Source organism: Alligator mississippiensis, chromosome 8, assembly GCF_030867095.1.
Source record: "Alligator mississippiensis isolate rAllMis1 chromosome 8, rAllMis1, whole genome shotgun sequence".
Lineage (NCBI taxonomy): Eukaryota > Metazoa > Chordata > Crocodylia > Alligatoridae > Alligator > Alligator mississippiensis.
Window position 1 is genome coordinate 5,717,744 of NC_081831.1, and position 14,087 is coordinate 5,731,830.

At 45.8% G+C, this 14,087-nt stretch overlaps 1 protein-coding gene across 1 annotated transcript in view; it reads left to right on the plus strand.

Moving 5' to 3' along the window:
- The window catches only part of CACNG4 (calcium voltage-gated channel auxiliary subunit gamma 4), a 59,014-nt gene that overhangs the window by 37,592 nt on the left and 7,335 nt on the right, over window positions 1-14,087 (plus strand). Inside the window, exons 2-3 of the mRNA XM_006260268.3 lie at window positions 1,581-1,664; window positions 13,940-14,080. Of these exons, the coding sequence (XP_006260330.1) occupies window positions 1,581-1,664; window positions 13,940-14,080 (225 nt within the window). The remainder of the gene's footprint in view (window positions 1-1,580; window positions 1,665-13,939; window positions 14,081-14,087) is intronic.

Below are 14,087 nucleotides of genomic sequence, written 5' to 3' on the forward strand. Positions count from 1 at the left end.
GGTAGAGATTCACCTTTATTTAATCAACTGTTGCAAAAAGTAGCATTAAGATATTTTAAAATGGTGTTTCAGACAGATTGGCTCATTTAAGATCCATAAAAGAGCAGTAAACAAAGGGTAAGCACGGGAAATACAGCAGACGCTAATTCACAACTCTAAACTGCTGTGACTCAGCTTGCAGACATACAGGTGTGTCATTTACACACGCGGCATGAGCTCTTCAGTCATTATTTAGAGCCTTTTGAAATGCTTTATAGAAAACATTCCCAGGCAGTTATCACAATTAAAGTAGCCATGCCACTTATCACAAGAGAGAATTAAATGGGCTGTCTAATAGTAATAGCAAACCCATATTTGAAACCCACAGAGCATCATTAAAATCCGCTGGATTAGTAATTCTTTTTGGAAGATCCTTGTCATCATTAATACCATTAGCAAAGTAAATCCGCATACCGTATCCTAGAACGTACAGCTGTGCTACTAAAATGGTATTAACTGATGACTTTCAAATACCTCCTTTGCCAGCTAAAGCTGTAGGCAACAAGCATTTGCACACAAAAGATAACCTGCTCTCGATGAAATTTGTTCCTGAGCAGAAGAGCCTGGTTTAATGAGTAACAAAGGAATGAAGACTGAACCATGCCTTTGGTCCTTGCATCTAGTTCAAATAGACAGAAACCCCTGTGCCCACGGGAGGCTGGCTCACTGTAGGGCTGATGTCATGGAGACCAAATCGCTGCCAGGCTCGGGTGCTGCCATTTATGATCACAATATAACTAAATAAGAAACAACAACCAATGATAACAAATAAAAAAATATATAATTACCAGAAATCTTAATCCGGATGTACAACTTTATTGAATCCAAAACCTGAAGTAGGTTTTAAAGTCTACCTCTGATGTGTTCAGCTTCAATTTAGAAGACACTGAGAAAAGAAGAAGAAATTCAATGAAAGTGGTTAATAGAATAGAAGGGAAAATTTCTCATGAAAAATATTATTTTAACGCACAGGCTACCTGTTAGCTAGAAAATTATGTCCTTTAACAACTGAAACATCCTTGAAGGAGGACACATGAGTAATTTTTTTTTTTTAATGTATGGGCTCAGACTAGCTTGGCAACCCTAAAATGTAATTTGGGCAGATCAAACACGAGCAGTTCAGGAATGGGTGATCAAAATTCCTATTTCTTCTTCTTTTTTATTTGAGTCTTAGAGTATGAATCCATTGTCCTAGGCATTTATCTATGAAAATGCAGACAAATATGTTGAGCCTGTGAAATGGGCAGGTAATTATTATCATTCCCATTGCACTGATGGGTAAAATAAAGCACAGAAATAATGGTGGCAGTCATGAATAGAGCCCCTTGTCTAACCTGTGGTGCAAATTGCCTAAAATTTGTGACATAAAGAAAACAGTTTCTTTTTGGTATCAGAAAAGTGCCGACTAACTCCCATAGGAGAAAAATGACCTCATTTTACATAAGGATATGATGAAGTGAAGCAGAAATAGCAAGAGACCGTTTACAAAAGTCCTTTCCACGTGTGTGATTCAAGGCTTTGTTTCTTTTGTTCTCACTTAGGGATCTACAAAGGACATTGCTTCCGAATCAACCACTTCCCTGAAGACAACGACTATGACCATGACAGCTCGGAGTACCTTCTCCGTAAGTGGAAAGTTCTGTCTCCATAACAGAATTGAAGGATTAGGCTAAGCAACCCTATAGGTAACCATTTTGTAAATCTAAATCCAAGGGGTTTATTCATCCCAAGACATCATCCCAAAGCAGCAACCTGAATCCCAAGAACCCCAAACTTTAGACATGTTTGACCAAACCAAAACCCAATAGCTGCTCTTCTTAGAATGGACCTCCGCTCCAACAAGAGGCCATGGCACCATACCCCAGAGACCCAGGGCAGCTATTTACTGCTCCATACTCTTCAAGCACGTGCAAGTGCAAGCTCTCCAAACCTGAATTAAACATGAGGAAGATGCTTGAGGGAAGCCAGTCCCCTGCCTCCCTTTCCCAAAATCTTGAGTGTCAGCACATCTCACCAGACCCCTTGGGAGCACTTAAGGCCTCTGGATATATATAGATGATAAAGGGGAAATGAGGGAGGATCAATTTGAAGCAAATTATGGAAAAGCCAGTCAAATTGTCAGCCAGCAGTGACCAGCTCATGAGAACAGACAAGGCAATGGTGGGGGATGGAGAGTGGCAGGGCCGGGGGGGCAAAGTCTAGGAGTTCTTGAACTTAGTCTAGGAAGACTCAGAGGAGAGTGATTTTTCACACAACTTTGCTCCCTCCATTTTGTCATGGCTCAGAGTGTAACACGAAAATAAGTGTTGTGCTGTTCCCAATGAATGGTAGTAACCCAGCACTAGGGATGGCAGCTTGAGGGCGTCCTCGCCTACTCCTGCCCTCCGTGCACCAGGTTGGCAGATCTCACAGGAGCTGCCGTCGACTGTTGGAGCGGTCAGCAGGGGCTTAGGGGTATCTGCTCCAGCCAGAGTGGTACCCTACCCACCAAGGGAAATAAGGACGGGAGGGATGTTTGCTAGGCCTGTGTGAAGTGGCTAGTATTCACTTCGGATTCAGCCAATTTGAGGGACAATGATTCGATTCAGTGATTTGAATCACTGTCCCGAATTGATTCGGCCGAATCTGATTTGGCTACAGCCGAATCTCCAAATCTCCAAATCAGCCAGGCCCATCCCCCCCCAGCCCAGCAATGGCCCCCCCGCCCACCCCAGCTCCCAGCACTTGTTAAAAAAAAGCCCCGACTCAGCGGGTGCTGCCAGGCGGGGGGTGATCCCCGCTGCCCCCCACTGTCCCATGCTGTGTGGGGGGGCTCTACACAAGCCCCCTGACCTGCCCCCATCCCAGGCCCCCCTCCCACTGTGGTTCCGGCCCTTTAAGAAAAAACAACAAAAAAAACCCAGGACTCACCGCTCCTGCTGGCAGGGGACAATCTCCGCTGCCCCCTCCTGCCCCACAGCCCCCAGGCCACTGCAGGAGCAGAGAGTCCCGGGGGTTTTTTCTTAAAGGGCTGGAGCCATAGCGGGTGGCACAGCCATGGCGGGGAGGCTCGTGCAGAGCCCCCGCCATGCAATATGGGACAGTGGGGGGGAGCAGGGATTGCCCCCCTGCCTGGCAGCACCCAGTGATCAAGGGCGTTTTCTTAAAGGGCTGGGAGCTGGGGCAGGCAAGGCAGTCACGGAGGGGTTGGGGGAGCAGACGGGGGTCGGGGGGGCTGGCAGGGGTCCCCCCATGGTCCCCTCCCCACTTTCCCAGCCTCCCCCTCCTCCAGCCCTAGTACTTACCAGCTTGAAGTCAGATACAGCTCCCTGCTCCAGCCACCAGGGATTGCCTGAATCATCAAAGATCTCCAAATCTTTTCCAGAGATTCGGAGAGCTTTGAATTGATTCGGACCTTTTAATTGGTCCCCTGATTCGATTTGGATTCGGAGATTCGGACAAATTTCCTCCAAATCGAATCACCACCCGAAGCTTCGCACAGCCCTAATGTTTGCTTTGTTCCATATCAACACTCTTCATGTCAGTCATCTTCCAATGGAGGATTAAGCCTTACATAATAGCCCCTTCAGGTAGCCTGGGAGAGAGGATGCAAGACCAATTCTCCATGTTTCAAAGGTCTAGTCCCAGTAAACATGATAAGCAATCCTTAAACATAGGAATTGCTTGAGTTAGCACTGACAACACAACTAGGCATGCACTGGTGTTTACATCTAACATTGCAAGGATGCCAGTGTTTTTACCACTGTTTTGTCTAAACCTGCTCAGAGCAGAGCTAAGCAAAGTGGTGGTTGAAAGATGTGAGCCCTGTCGACACAAGACCCTGCCTCTGGAGCAGAACAACTGTAGCTCGCGAGGAAGAGGAACGCTCTGTGAAAGACACCCGTGGCTCAGCCTGAAGGCAGAGGATGGCCCCAGAGGTCTTCAATGAACAATCCCTGCTCTGCGGGCAGTGCATGAAGCTTTACACAGGCTAGTGCAGCTGTTGGGAAGAAGCTGCAAATCATGAGTGTTTGTTTCCCCTCTTCTTCTGAAGCCCACTCTCCCAACAGACACAGGTCCCTGGAACGGGACCCTATCCCCCAAGCAATTCTGCAGGGTTAGCACGATATGCCCCCGCTCTCCGACAAAGTGTTCCTCGTCTAAGTGTTTCCTTTGTGCAAAACAAGTTTCTGTCTCGAGCGAGTAGCAGCAGTTCTGAAACCCTGGAATTGAGTGTTGTGGGTGAGGGTTTCAGCTCAATGAACAGAATCTACTGGTTGATACATACAGCTGGCAAAGATGCTGTGTTATTACACTACCACTAATGACCTGAAAAGCCACTAAAAGACCCCATGCTTATTTCTAGGAAGAGACTTCTATTTTCAAAGGCAAAAAAGAGGAAAAAATGAACCTTTTAGAAAATTACAGTTACCAGAAGACGTAGATATTTTTCTTCACTCATGTCAGTTTACATCAGCCACAGTGGCTGTGTGACATGATTTCAAGACTCAGGCTGAGACAGACTGGATGAGTACGTGCAAGGCTACATTTACCTTTCATACTGAATCTTGAAACTAATGCTAAACTGATGCCAAGTCATCTTTAAAAAAGGTGTCATTAGAAAAAGGACGAGGTGAAATAGCAACTACAGAGGATTTTGATAAATGCATATTATGTCATACCTATTTGAAGAAGATTACTGACTGCTCTATGTTGAAAACAGGGTCTAGGTCCTCACTGCGTGCATCTGCTCCTATATAACTTCTATAGGACTGCTGGAGTGACTCAGGAGCATAAGCCACATTTTCAAAAGTGGCTTAGGCACTTGGATCCAGATCTTTAATGATATCTTGGCAACTAAGGATGCACAGAAGGGTCTAATGGATGCAACAGGGATGTTAGCTGCCACCTGCCTAATCATACTCACCCTGCCTTGATGATTTTCTGTGTGGAAGAGTCTCCCACAGAGACATGAGCAGGGCACTTGTCAGCTGTGGCCCACCTGACACTTTGTCCAGTCTCTCTGTGTGGGTTGAGCTTAGTGCAGGCAACCACTGTGCGTGCCAGGGTCCTCATCTGTTCTCAGGTGAAATAACACAATCTCCAACTCCTTTTTCAGCCACCCTATGGCTTGCAGGTTTTAGAAGTCCAAGCCCTTCTGTGGCTCATCTTTTCTGGCACTCAGGAACTGGAGACAGTATGGAGGATCCAGGCCCTCCCAACTCAGCCAGGCCTAGCACCCGGTCTGGCTTCATGCGTGCACCCTGCAGACTGAGCTCTGCCAGTGCAATTCCTTGGGCTACTTTCAGATTTGGACATGGACACCTCCTGCCATGCTTCCCGGACATAATCACCACTATACTGACTTGCCTGTTCAGACCATTGACCCTCTCCACTTTGTCCCCTGCTCTTTCTCCATGCAGCCATCAGACTTGCGGCTCCAGCTTGCTGCTCTGCTCCACCCTCTCCTGGGTTGCGCTCTGGAGCTGTCCAGCACCAGCCCGGATGCTCCTTTACTCCGTGCTGGTTTGGAGCCAAGGGTCTTGGCTGTTTTACCCCGCTCCTCTAAAGTTGATGAAGCTGATTTCCCTTAAAGGGCCAACCTCCCCACTGTTACTTTCCTCCTAAGCAAAGGGGACCCCGTTATGCTGGCAATTACACAGGTGCCTCTGCAGTTTAGGTACAGAGTCTCCAGCGGACTTGGAACTGAACACTTCTGTAAATCCTGGTAGGCATCTGTTTGCATTTTCAGGTATGTACACACAGGTGGTTAATCTGGCCTTTGACAATCTAAATTCTGTTTAAAGTCAGTGAAGCTACAGCTCCTACGGTCCAGATACTAAAGTGATTTAGGACCCTAATACGCATTCAAACCAATTTTGAAAATGGGACTTAGGAGCCAAAGTGAATCCTGACTCATTCACTTGCAAATATGATGGGATCGAATCTGTGATCCCAACAACCACACCTCCTGCCATGTCACATGTGCATAGCAGGATATGTGATTTTGGGATCAGGGGTTATCTCCCAACCATGCCTCACTTGCTGGTGTAGGGGGAACCCAGGATCATGAGCTCAGGCACCCCTTGTACTGGCAAAATGAAACTGGGAGGCCTACAATCAGCCGATCGCCAGTTAAGACTGGGAACCAAACTTGTCCCCAGCCCCGGCTGCCGATCAGCTGATTGTCAAAACCCCAGCTGGGAGGCACAGGGACCCTGGGATCTGGGGCGTACATGTGGTTTTAAGTCTTGGCACATGGGCTCCCCAGGCACCAGGAGCCTTATAAACCCTATTGCTGCCCAGCTGGGCTACACATGGGATTTTTACTCATCCCCAGGCCCAGGGGTCCCTGGGAATGGGTTGAAGCAGCAGTCTCTGGATTCCCCTGCTCCAGGACCCAAAAAGCCGTGTGTGTTGCCCAGCTGGGTGGCACACAGGGTTTTGACAAGTTATGGGGCACAAATGGCCACACATTCAGTTTAAGGATACAAACAAGCCTCAGAATTAATCTGCATTATATATTATATGTGGAATAAGTGTATGGCTTCTTATCATGCCTTAAATTGACTTGCACATGGGGCCAGGTTACTATTTAAGGCATAATTAACCTGTAATGTGTCAGGGGCCTAAGTGACCAATACACTTTTAAAAATGTTATCCCTACATTTGTCTAAAGACATTTCCAGCTCAGACCTTTGGCAGAATTAGTTATTTGACTGCAATATCTGGCAGTTCCTCATATACCACAGGCAACTGTATGGCTGGATTACTAAGACATGCAGAAGCGGGTATCTTTCCCAGTATTTAGAAGGAAACATCGACTCTAACTTGACATCCTTGTCCCTCTCTGAAACCGCTTCCTGCTCCATAATGCCCATATAATTAAACCGTTTTTTCTCCTCGATTGCTTCTCATTACAACACAAGCATTTTTCAGTGATGATGGAGGCAGGAAGTGCTTTGTAGATTTTGCGTTGCTCAATTACAGAGCGGGGGAGTCACCCTAATCTGAGCATGTTAAACTCTGAAGGGTTCACAGGATTTTTGAGGGTTCAAACATTGGCAAAAGCTGGTGCACAGCCTGCTTCACTATGACCAGCATATTGTAAGCAGGCAAAAGGCAAAATAAAGGTTTCAGATTCTTATGAGCGTAAGGCCTTGATCTGAAATGAAGCTCACTGAAGTCAACAGAAAAACTAACCAGTTCCAGAGGCCTGATGCAAAGGGATGTACGTGACAGGAAAAAATCCTGTGCAATAAAGAGATTTATATATACTTCGATTTTCCTATTTTATCGCTTAGGCTTTCCACTGAATAACAAACAAATGACAGGTGCAATTACTGCAGATATGTGCACAGAAGCATAAATACAAGTCACATTCAATCTTTCATGGAGAAAGTATACTCCATTCTGTATGTGTATTAAAATAGCCCCTTCCCATGGCTACAGAGAAACTCCACAAGCAGCAAAGACTTACTGCTGTGCTGCGCTTGTACCGAGCAGAACGTAACACAATTGCTGGCCTTGCCACCGCGCATCATCTGAACAGCACGGGCCCTGGACACTACAGCTTTATCTTGCTAGCCGTGTCTGGTGAAACCACACAGAAATCAATGGAGTTGCATCTGTGGAAGAACTGAATTTTATTTTGCTCTTTGCACAATTTGCACTTGCACCTTGTCCTTTAAGCTAGCTTCTAAGGTTAAATCTGGTCAAAGAGATTTCCCTGTTGCTGTTTTGTGATGTGCATATTTATAAAAGGAATCCTGAAAAGTTTTTAATTTTAACCTCACACGTGGCAATTAGGATGAACCAAAGAGACAAATCACCTGGTTTAAGGCTTGAGATCTGTTACAATATATTCAGTCCTGGATCAGCTTTATAAGTCCAATACTTGACAAACCATCAGATTTACGAAAAATAATGTCAAATACCACTGGAGCCCAAGAAAAACAGGGATTTTTCTCATTCCGCTATATAAAGCATTAATGAAAGTTTGTGAATGATCTCACTCGGAAATCAAATCTAGTGTACAATGTTTCTGTGCTTGATAAATGTATTAGTTCTGGTTTTCTATCCCACTATGGTTCCTTTTGAGCGGGATTCCTTTAGTTACTGTGCCTACAGCTTAGGAAGGCAAGCTGAAGAGGTCAGGTATTATGAAACTGGGACCAATTATTTCAGCCAAAACACTGTAAACATTAACAGAAACTTTTCCTCAGAGCCCATGCCACGAACAAACCACGTGCCCATGCAGCAGCACAAGGAGATTTTGTTGGCTCTCGCATAGACCGATTGTATTGCTCATAGGCGCTGACTTTTATTTTTGCTGGATGGGGACTAAGATGATGGACATGCGGAAACCACATGCAGGATGCTTTCTCCCACACCCTGTAAATACAGCACATTGGAGCAGACTCAATTAATATGCAATTAATATGAACTCGATTAATCAAGTCTGCTGGAGCATGCTAATTAGCACACTCCCGCAGCCTTGGCGGCTCGTGTATTCAGCATCCCAGCACTTCAAAGTCCTTTAACTAAAGCTCCTCAGCTTAGGCCCTGATACCCTCTTCCCAAGTGGGGGCCAGGATCCTCAGGCCCCCACATACTCAGCGCTGATGGTATTGTTCATTCATATGGTTTATGCCTCATTATTTCAGCACAGTTTGGCCAGGATAACTCAGAAAAGCCAAGTGTGTGAAAAGAAAGGGCCCACCTTTCTCAAAAAGAAGGTCCAGAATCTCAAAAGTGCATCTGCAGCTCACCTGAAGTTACTGCAATTGCTGGCATGCATCAGGAAGGTATGCATGTTAGTTTTAAGTTAGGCATTTAGAGGAGATGATTTACAAAGGTCCTTTGGCACCTACAGGTGCAGACAGGGACCTAACATAATTTGCAGAAGTTCCTAAATTAGGCAGGCACATCTCCTCTCAATGGATATCGAATGCCAAGCCTGCTTAGGTACCTATTTGCATCTTTAGTTGCAGAAATATTTTTTTGAAAGTATGGCCTCTAAGACTTTGACCTTGCAAACTACACCAGGTAGGTAGACCCCAGTGCTTGGCCACCCTCATTCATTAAACCAACCCCCTGGAGGACCATATATGAGCAGATGCTTCATTTTAATTGAAGTCAAAGGGACTTAAGTATGTGTTTAATTGCTGTGTTAAACTGGAAATCCTTTGGGCTCCACTGAAGCTCTCATGCAGCTCCATAGTGGCACAGAAGTGCATCCATATGAAGCAGCTTGTAGGGGTGGACCCTTGAGCAATTGCATGAATACTTCTTTACTTTATCAGCACCAGCACAGCAATGAGAGTGGCCTGAGCAACCAGAGAAGCACATTGCACAAAGCTTTGTAAATTCTGGTTTTGAAAATACAGCTCTCACTGTTTGCCCAGCTTTTGCCTTTGAGATTTCATTGATTTCATAGACATTTGGGCTGGAAGGAACTTTGGAAGATCATCAAGTCCAGCCCCCTGCCCAAAGGGCAGGAAGTCAGCTGGGGTCATAGGATCCCAGCAAGATAAGCATCCAAATGTCTCTTGAAGGCATTCAAAGTGGGTGCTTGAACCACCTCTGGCAGCAGTCTATTCCAGACCTTGGGTGCTCAGACAGTAAAGAAGTTCTTCCTTACATCCAGCCTGAAACAGTCACAGAGGAGTTTGTGACCGTTCGACCTTGTCATGCCTTGGGGCACTCTGGTGAACAGATGCTCCCCCAGATCCTGGTGCACACCCCTTATAAACTTATAGGCAGCCACCGGATCACCCCTGTGCCTGCTCTTTTCCAGGCTGAAGAGCCCTATGGCTCTCAGCCTCTTGTTGTAAGGTCTGTTTTCCTGACCTCTGATCATGCGCGTGGCTCTCCTGTGCACTCTCTCAAGCTTCTCCACATCCTTTTGGAATTGTGGAGCCCAAAACTGGACGCAGTACTCCAGCTGCGGCCTCAACAAGGCTGAGTACAAGGGGAGAATAACGTCCCAGGATTTGCTTGAGAAGCATCTATGGATGCAAGCCAGCATTTTGCTTGCTTTACTAGCCACAGCATTGCATTGCGGGCTCATGTTCATCTTGTGGTCAATGATGACCCCCAAGTCTCTTCCTGCCATAGTGCTAGCCAGCATAGCATTGCTGAACCTATAAGCATGCTGCAAGTTTTTTCCTCCCAAGGTGGAGAACCTTGCATTTTTCAGTGTTAAACACCATCAGGTTCTTGTCCGCCCATTTCTTGAGCCTGTCCAGGTCAGCCTGGATCGCCCTCCTGTCTTCAGGTGTGGACGCTTTACCCCAGAGTTTGGTGTCATTGGCAAACTTGGCCAGTCCACTTCCGACTCCAATGTCCACATCATTAATGAAGATGTTGAACAAAACAGGTCCAAGGACAGAGCCTTGGGGGACCCCACTGGTCACAGGCACCACAACGATTGACTTCCATCAACCACCACCCTCTGGGTCTTACCGTGGAGCCAATTCCCCAGCCAGTGGATCATGGTGTGGCCAAGGCTGCAGTTGGCCAGTTTCTCCAAGAGGTGATCATGGGATACCAGATCGAAGGCTTTTTTAAAGCCATATATGACATCAATCTCTTCTCCCTTGTCCAAGTGATAGGTCACCTGGTCATAAAAGGAAATGAGATTGGTCAAGCAAGACCTACCCGCAACAAACCCATGCTGGCTCATGATCCCTCATGATGTTGCCATCGCCAGTCTGTTGAGAATGGCCTCTTTGATAATCTTTTCTAAGACCTTCCCCGGGATAGAGGTCAAGCTGATGGGCCTGTAGTTTGCCGGATCCACTTTCCTCCCTTGCTTGAAGACAGGCGCCACATTGGCCTTCTTCCAGTCTTCGGGAACTTCACCAGAGCGCCAGGAGCTCTCGAAGATCCTTGCCAGGGGCTGGGCTATGATGCTCGCCAACTCCTTGAGTACCCTGGGGTGTAAATCGTCGGGGCCGACTGACTTGAAGGCATCCAGCCTCTCAAGGTGTTCCTTCACGAGGTCAGCATTGATCTGACTTTCAGGGAAAGTAAAGCCCAAAATAGAAAGCAAGAGCTCTTCAGTTCCTTTACCATTAGGGGTGTCATAATGGGTAGTGGTGCAGAAAATTGTATGCAGACAGGAGAGTAAAGGGAAAAGTATGTGTATGAGGGAAGGCAAGGGGAACCCAGACTGGATTCCCTTCATGTTTTTTGATGCACTGACATTTTATTACCAGTATGGGCAAACATATGTAAATTGTGCATAATATACAGGAGCTGCTTTTAAATTTCAAACCAAAAATACACATAGTAGAAGCAGAACGCTGTAGTATTATGTGGAAAGAAATTACACATGCTTGCATTAATTAATAAAAATATTATCTCCAGAGCTGCTTGCTAGAAGGAGAACAGCCGGCTCTGTTTATTTGCTATGTCTAGCAAGCTCCTCCAAGTAAAACCATTGCAGCATTTTAAAGAAAGGCTTTTAGTTTAGGTGTAATTAATATGAAAGAAGAACAAAAAGCCTACCTAATCAGAATTTGCTGTCTTTGTCCAAGATATTGATGAGTAAGGAATTATTCTTGGTGCCTTTTTGTTACCCAATCTTAAGAACTTTAAAGGATTTGCTGGTCCAAGGATGAGTGCTTAGGGCTTCTGAATAAGCGGTCTCTTTGAGGACCACCCAAAAGTGATGCACCTGAAATCAATCACTGCTTTTGAAAATCCTGGCCCTCAATCATTATATTGTATGCTATATTATATAGTACAAGGAAATGTCAGTAAAGTGGAATCCCAGCATTCAGGATGTCCTGGTGAATGGCCTTATGTCTCCATTAAAGGACTTGCTGTTTAACAAAAGACACCGACTGAATAGCAATGCCTCTGTCTGGACAGCTGCGGAGTTTACCATCTGACCCGCAGAGTCGGGCAGAGACCCCGTCTGTGATAGCGACAGAGCTTGCTTGTCCGCTTGCGCAGCAAGGACTGCTCTGAGACTCAAGGAATGAGAGCAGAGAAAGTGCAGCGGTCATGTGAGCAGCCGACGAAGGCAGCAGCAGGCTGCGATGAAGCAGTCCATACATTTTCTGCACAGATCCCAGCTAGAACTGTGCAAACAATGGGGAAATATTTTCCATGCACATTCATCCTGAGACAGGTTCTGGCTGCCTTAAGCTGCTTAAACCACCGTGCTGCAAATGTGGCCAGTTTGAAAAGAAGTTGATCTGAACCCATTCTCTAATGGGTTAGGAAAATACCCCAGACAGCACGTCCAATAGGGAGTAAAATGCCTTGTATGTCAGGGTAGGTGCCATTCACACTACTACAATTCAGAACAGTTGTAAGCTGTTTGGGCACAAACTGTGTTTATACAGCATCAGTAGGGTCTGGGTCTGTAATTGGGGCTTGTAGAAACAACTGCAGTGCAAATACAATAATAACGGGGGCATGAAGTGCCCAGTCGTGTTCCTTTGGCAGTCAGAGCACATTTGGTATTGATTGCCAGGTCAGCAGGATGGGGCTCTGCCTGGTAAACAGCCAGGTTTGAGTGTGGTTTGCTAAATTGGGAAAACCGCTGTCCTCAAAAACAACACAAGAAACATCAGAGATGACATCTGGCAATTTCTCCTAGAGACACGGGCATTGCTCATTCAGATTTCACCCAAGAGAAAACACATCGTGGATAGCACCATATTGTCGAACCGGAGAACTGGAACGCATTGCAATTTCCCCCCGTCAGTGTGTTTAACCCCCTGCATCCCCAATACCAACAGTTAGCTGAGTCCTGTCGTGTCCTCAGCCCTCTCTGCATCCTCTTTGTGGTGCGGCACTAACCCACTACTAATGCCATTCCTAGTGTCCTTAAGACTTTTTGCTTTCATGATGGTTTCTCTTTCTCCCTTCAGTTCCTTTACCTTGGTACGCTTGTGAAAAAAACGCTTGCCCCTTTATCTTTGTTAAAAAATTCTCAGTTTTGGCAAGAGTTTAAAGTGCATTTTTCTCCCCTACTCTCCAGGGTCCTATTTTTAAAATGTTTGCCCTTGATCACCCCTTGCAGGTCTTCCTGCCATATTCCTTCCCCCTCCATTTTCATTTGTACCCTGCTGTCTTCCCCGCCCTGTTTATTCTTTGTTCCCATTCATTTAATTTCTTCCTCTTCTCATTCCTTTCTGTTCCTGTCTCACCTAACTCTGCCTTGGTTTTGAAAGCTGGCTAATGTTTTATATATTCTCCCAGGGTATCAGACAGTCCATGTTGATGAGTAATCTGAAAGCACTTAAAATATTCCCCAAAACAGAGCGATAACTGGCCTCAGTTACCCTTCACTAATATTTCAGACACTCTATTCTAAATTTCTGCAGTTGTAAAAGTCAGAGAACTAACTCCAACTCCGTTCATATGCCACAGGAGACAGGGATGCAGGAAGCGCTGTCATGAGGCAGTGGATTGACTTATCTAAAGGCTGTTGACATCACGCGTGGGCATCTCATAAAGCCGCAGACCTGGCATTATACAGTTAATAGTCTAGGGATAATAAATACAGTTAATAAATCTGTGGATTTTTTCAGTGCTTTTGCCTGTGAGAATTATTCTCTGTCCTCCTTGGCTGGTGCATTGTCACAAATGTTCCCCACGCAGTTGCATCAAAAGGCAGATTATAATAACAACCCCAAACTTTCCAGTGAAAATCGCAAACCATTTAAGAAAAGCAGATGGAAAGTACCTGCAGTCACAATCACTTGGTGTCAGTCGCATCCACTGTCTGTCCATGACCTTGGGTCTAAAAACCCTGCATCCAAATACCACCTCAGTTATGATCAGGTAGAAGTTGAGGGTCACCCTATGGAAACGTGTCTTGTAATCTCCATGCTAGCACCAGAAAAGGCATCTGGACTGATTACTGTCTGTCATGTTTTTTCTCTTATCTTTCCCTCAGGCATTGTCCGTGCCTCCAGCGTGTTTCCCATCCTAAGCACTGTATTACTACTGCTGGGAGGACTCTGTGTTGGAGCAGGAAGGATTTATAGCAGCAAAAACAACATTATTCTCAGTGCTGGGATTCTTTTTGTTGCAGCAGGTATGTT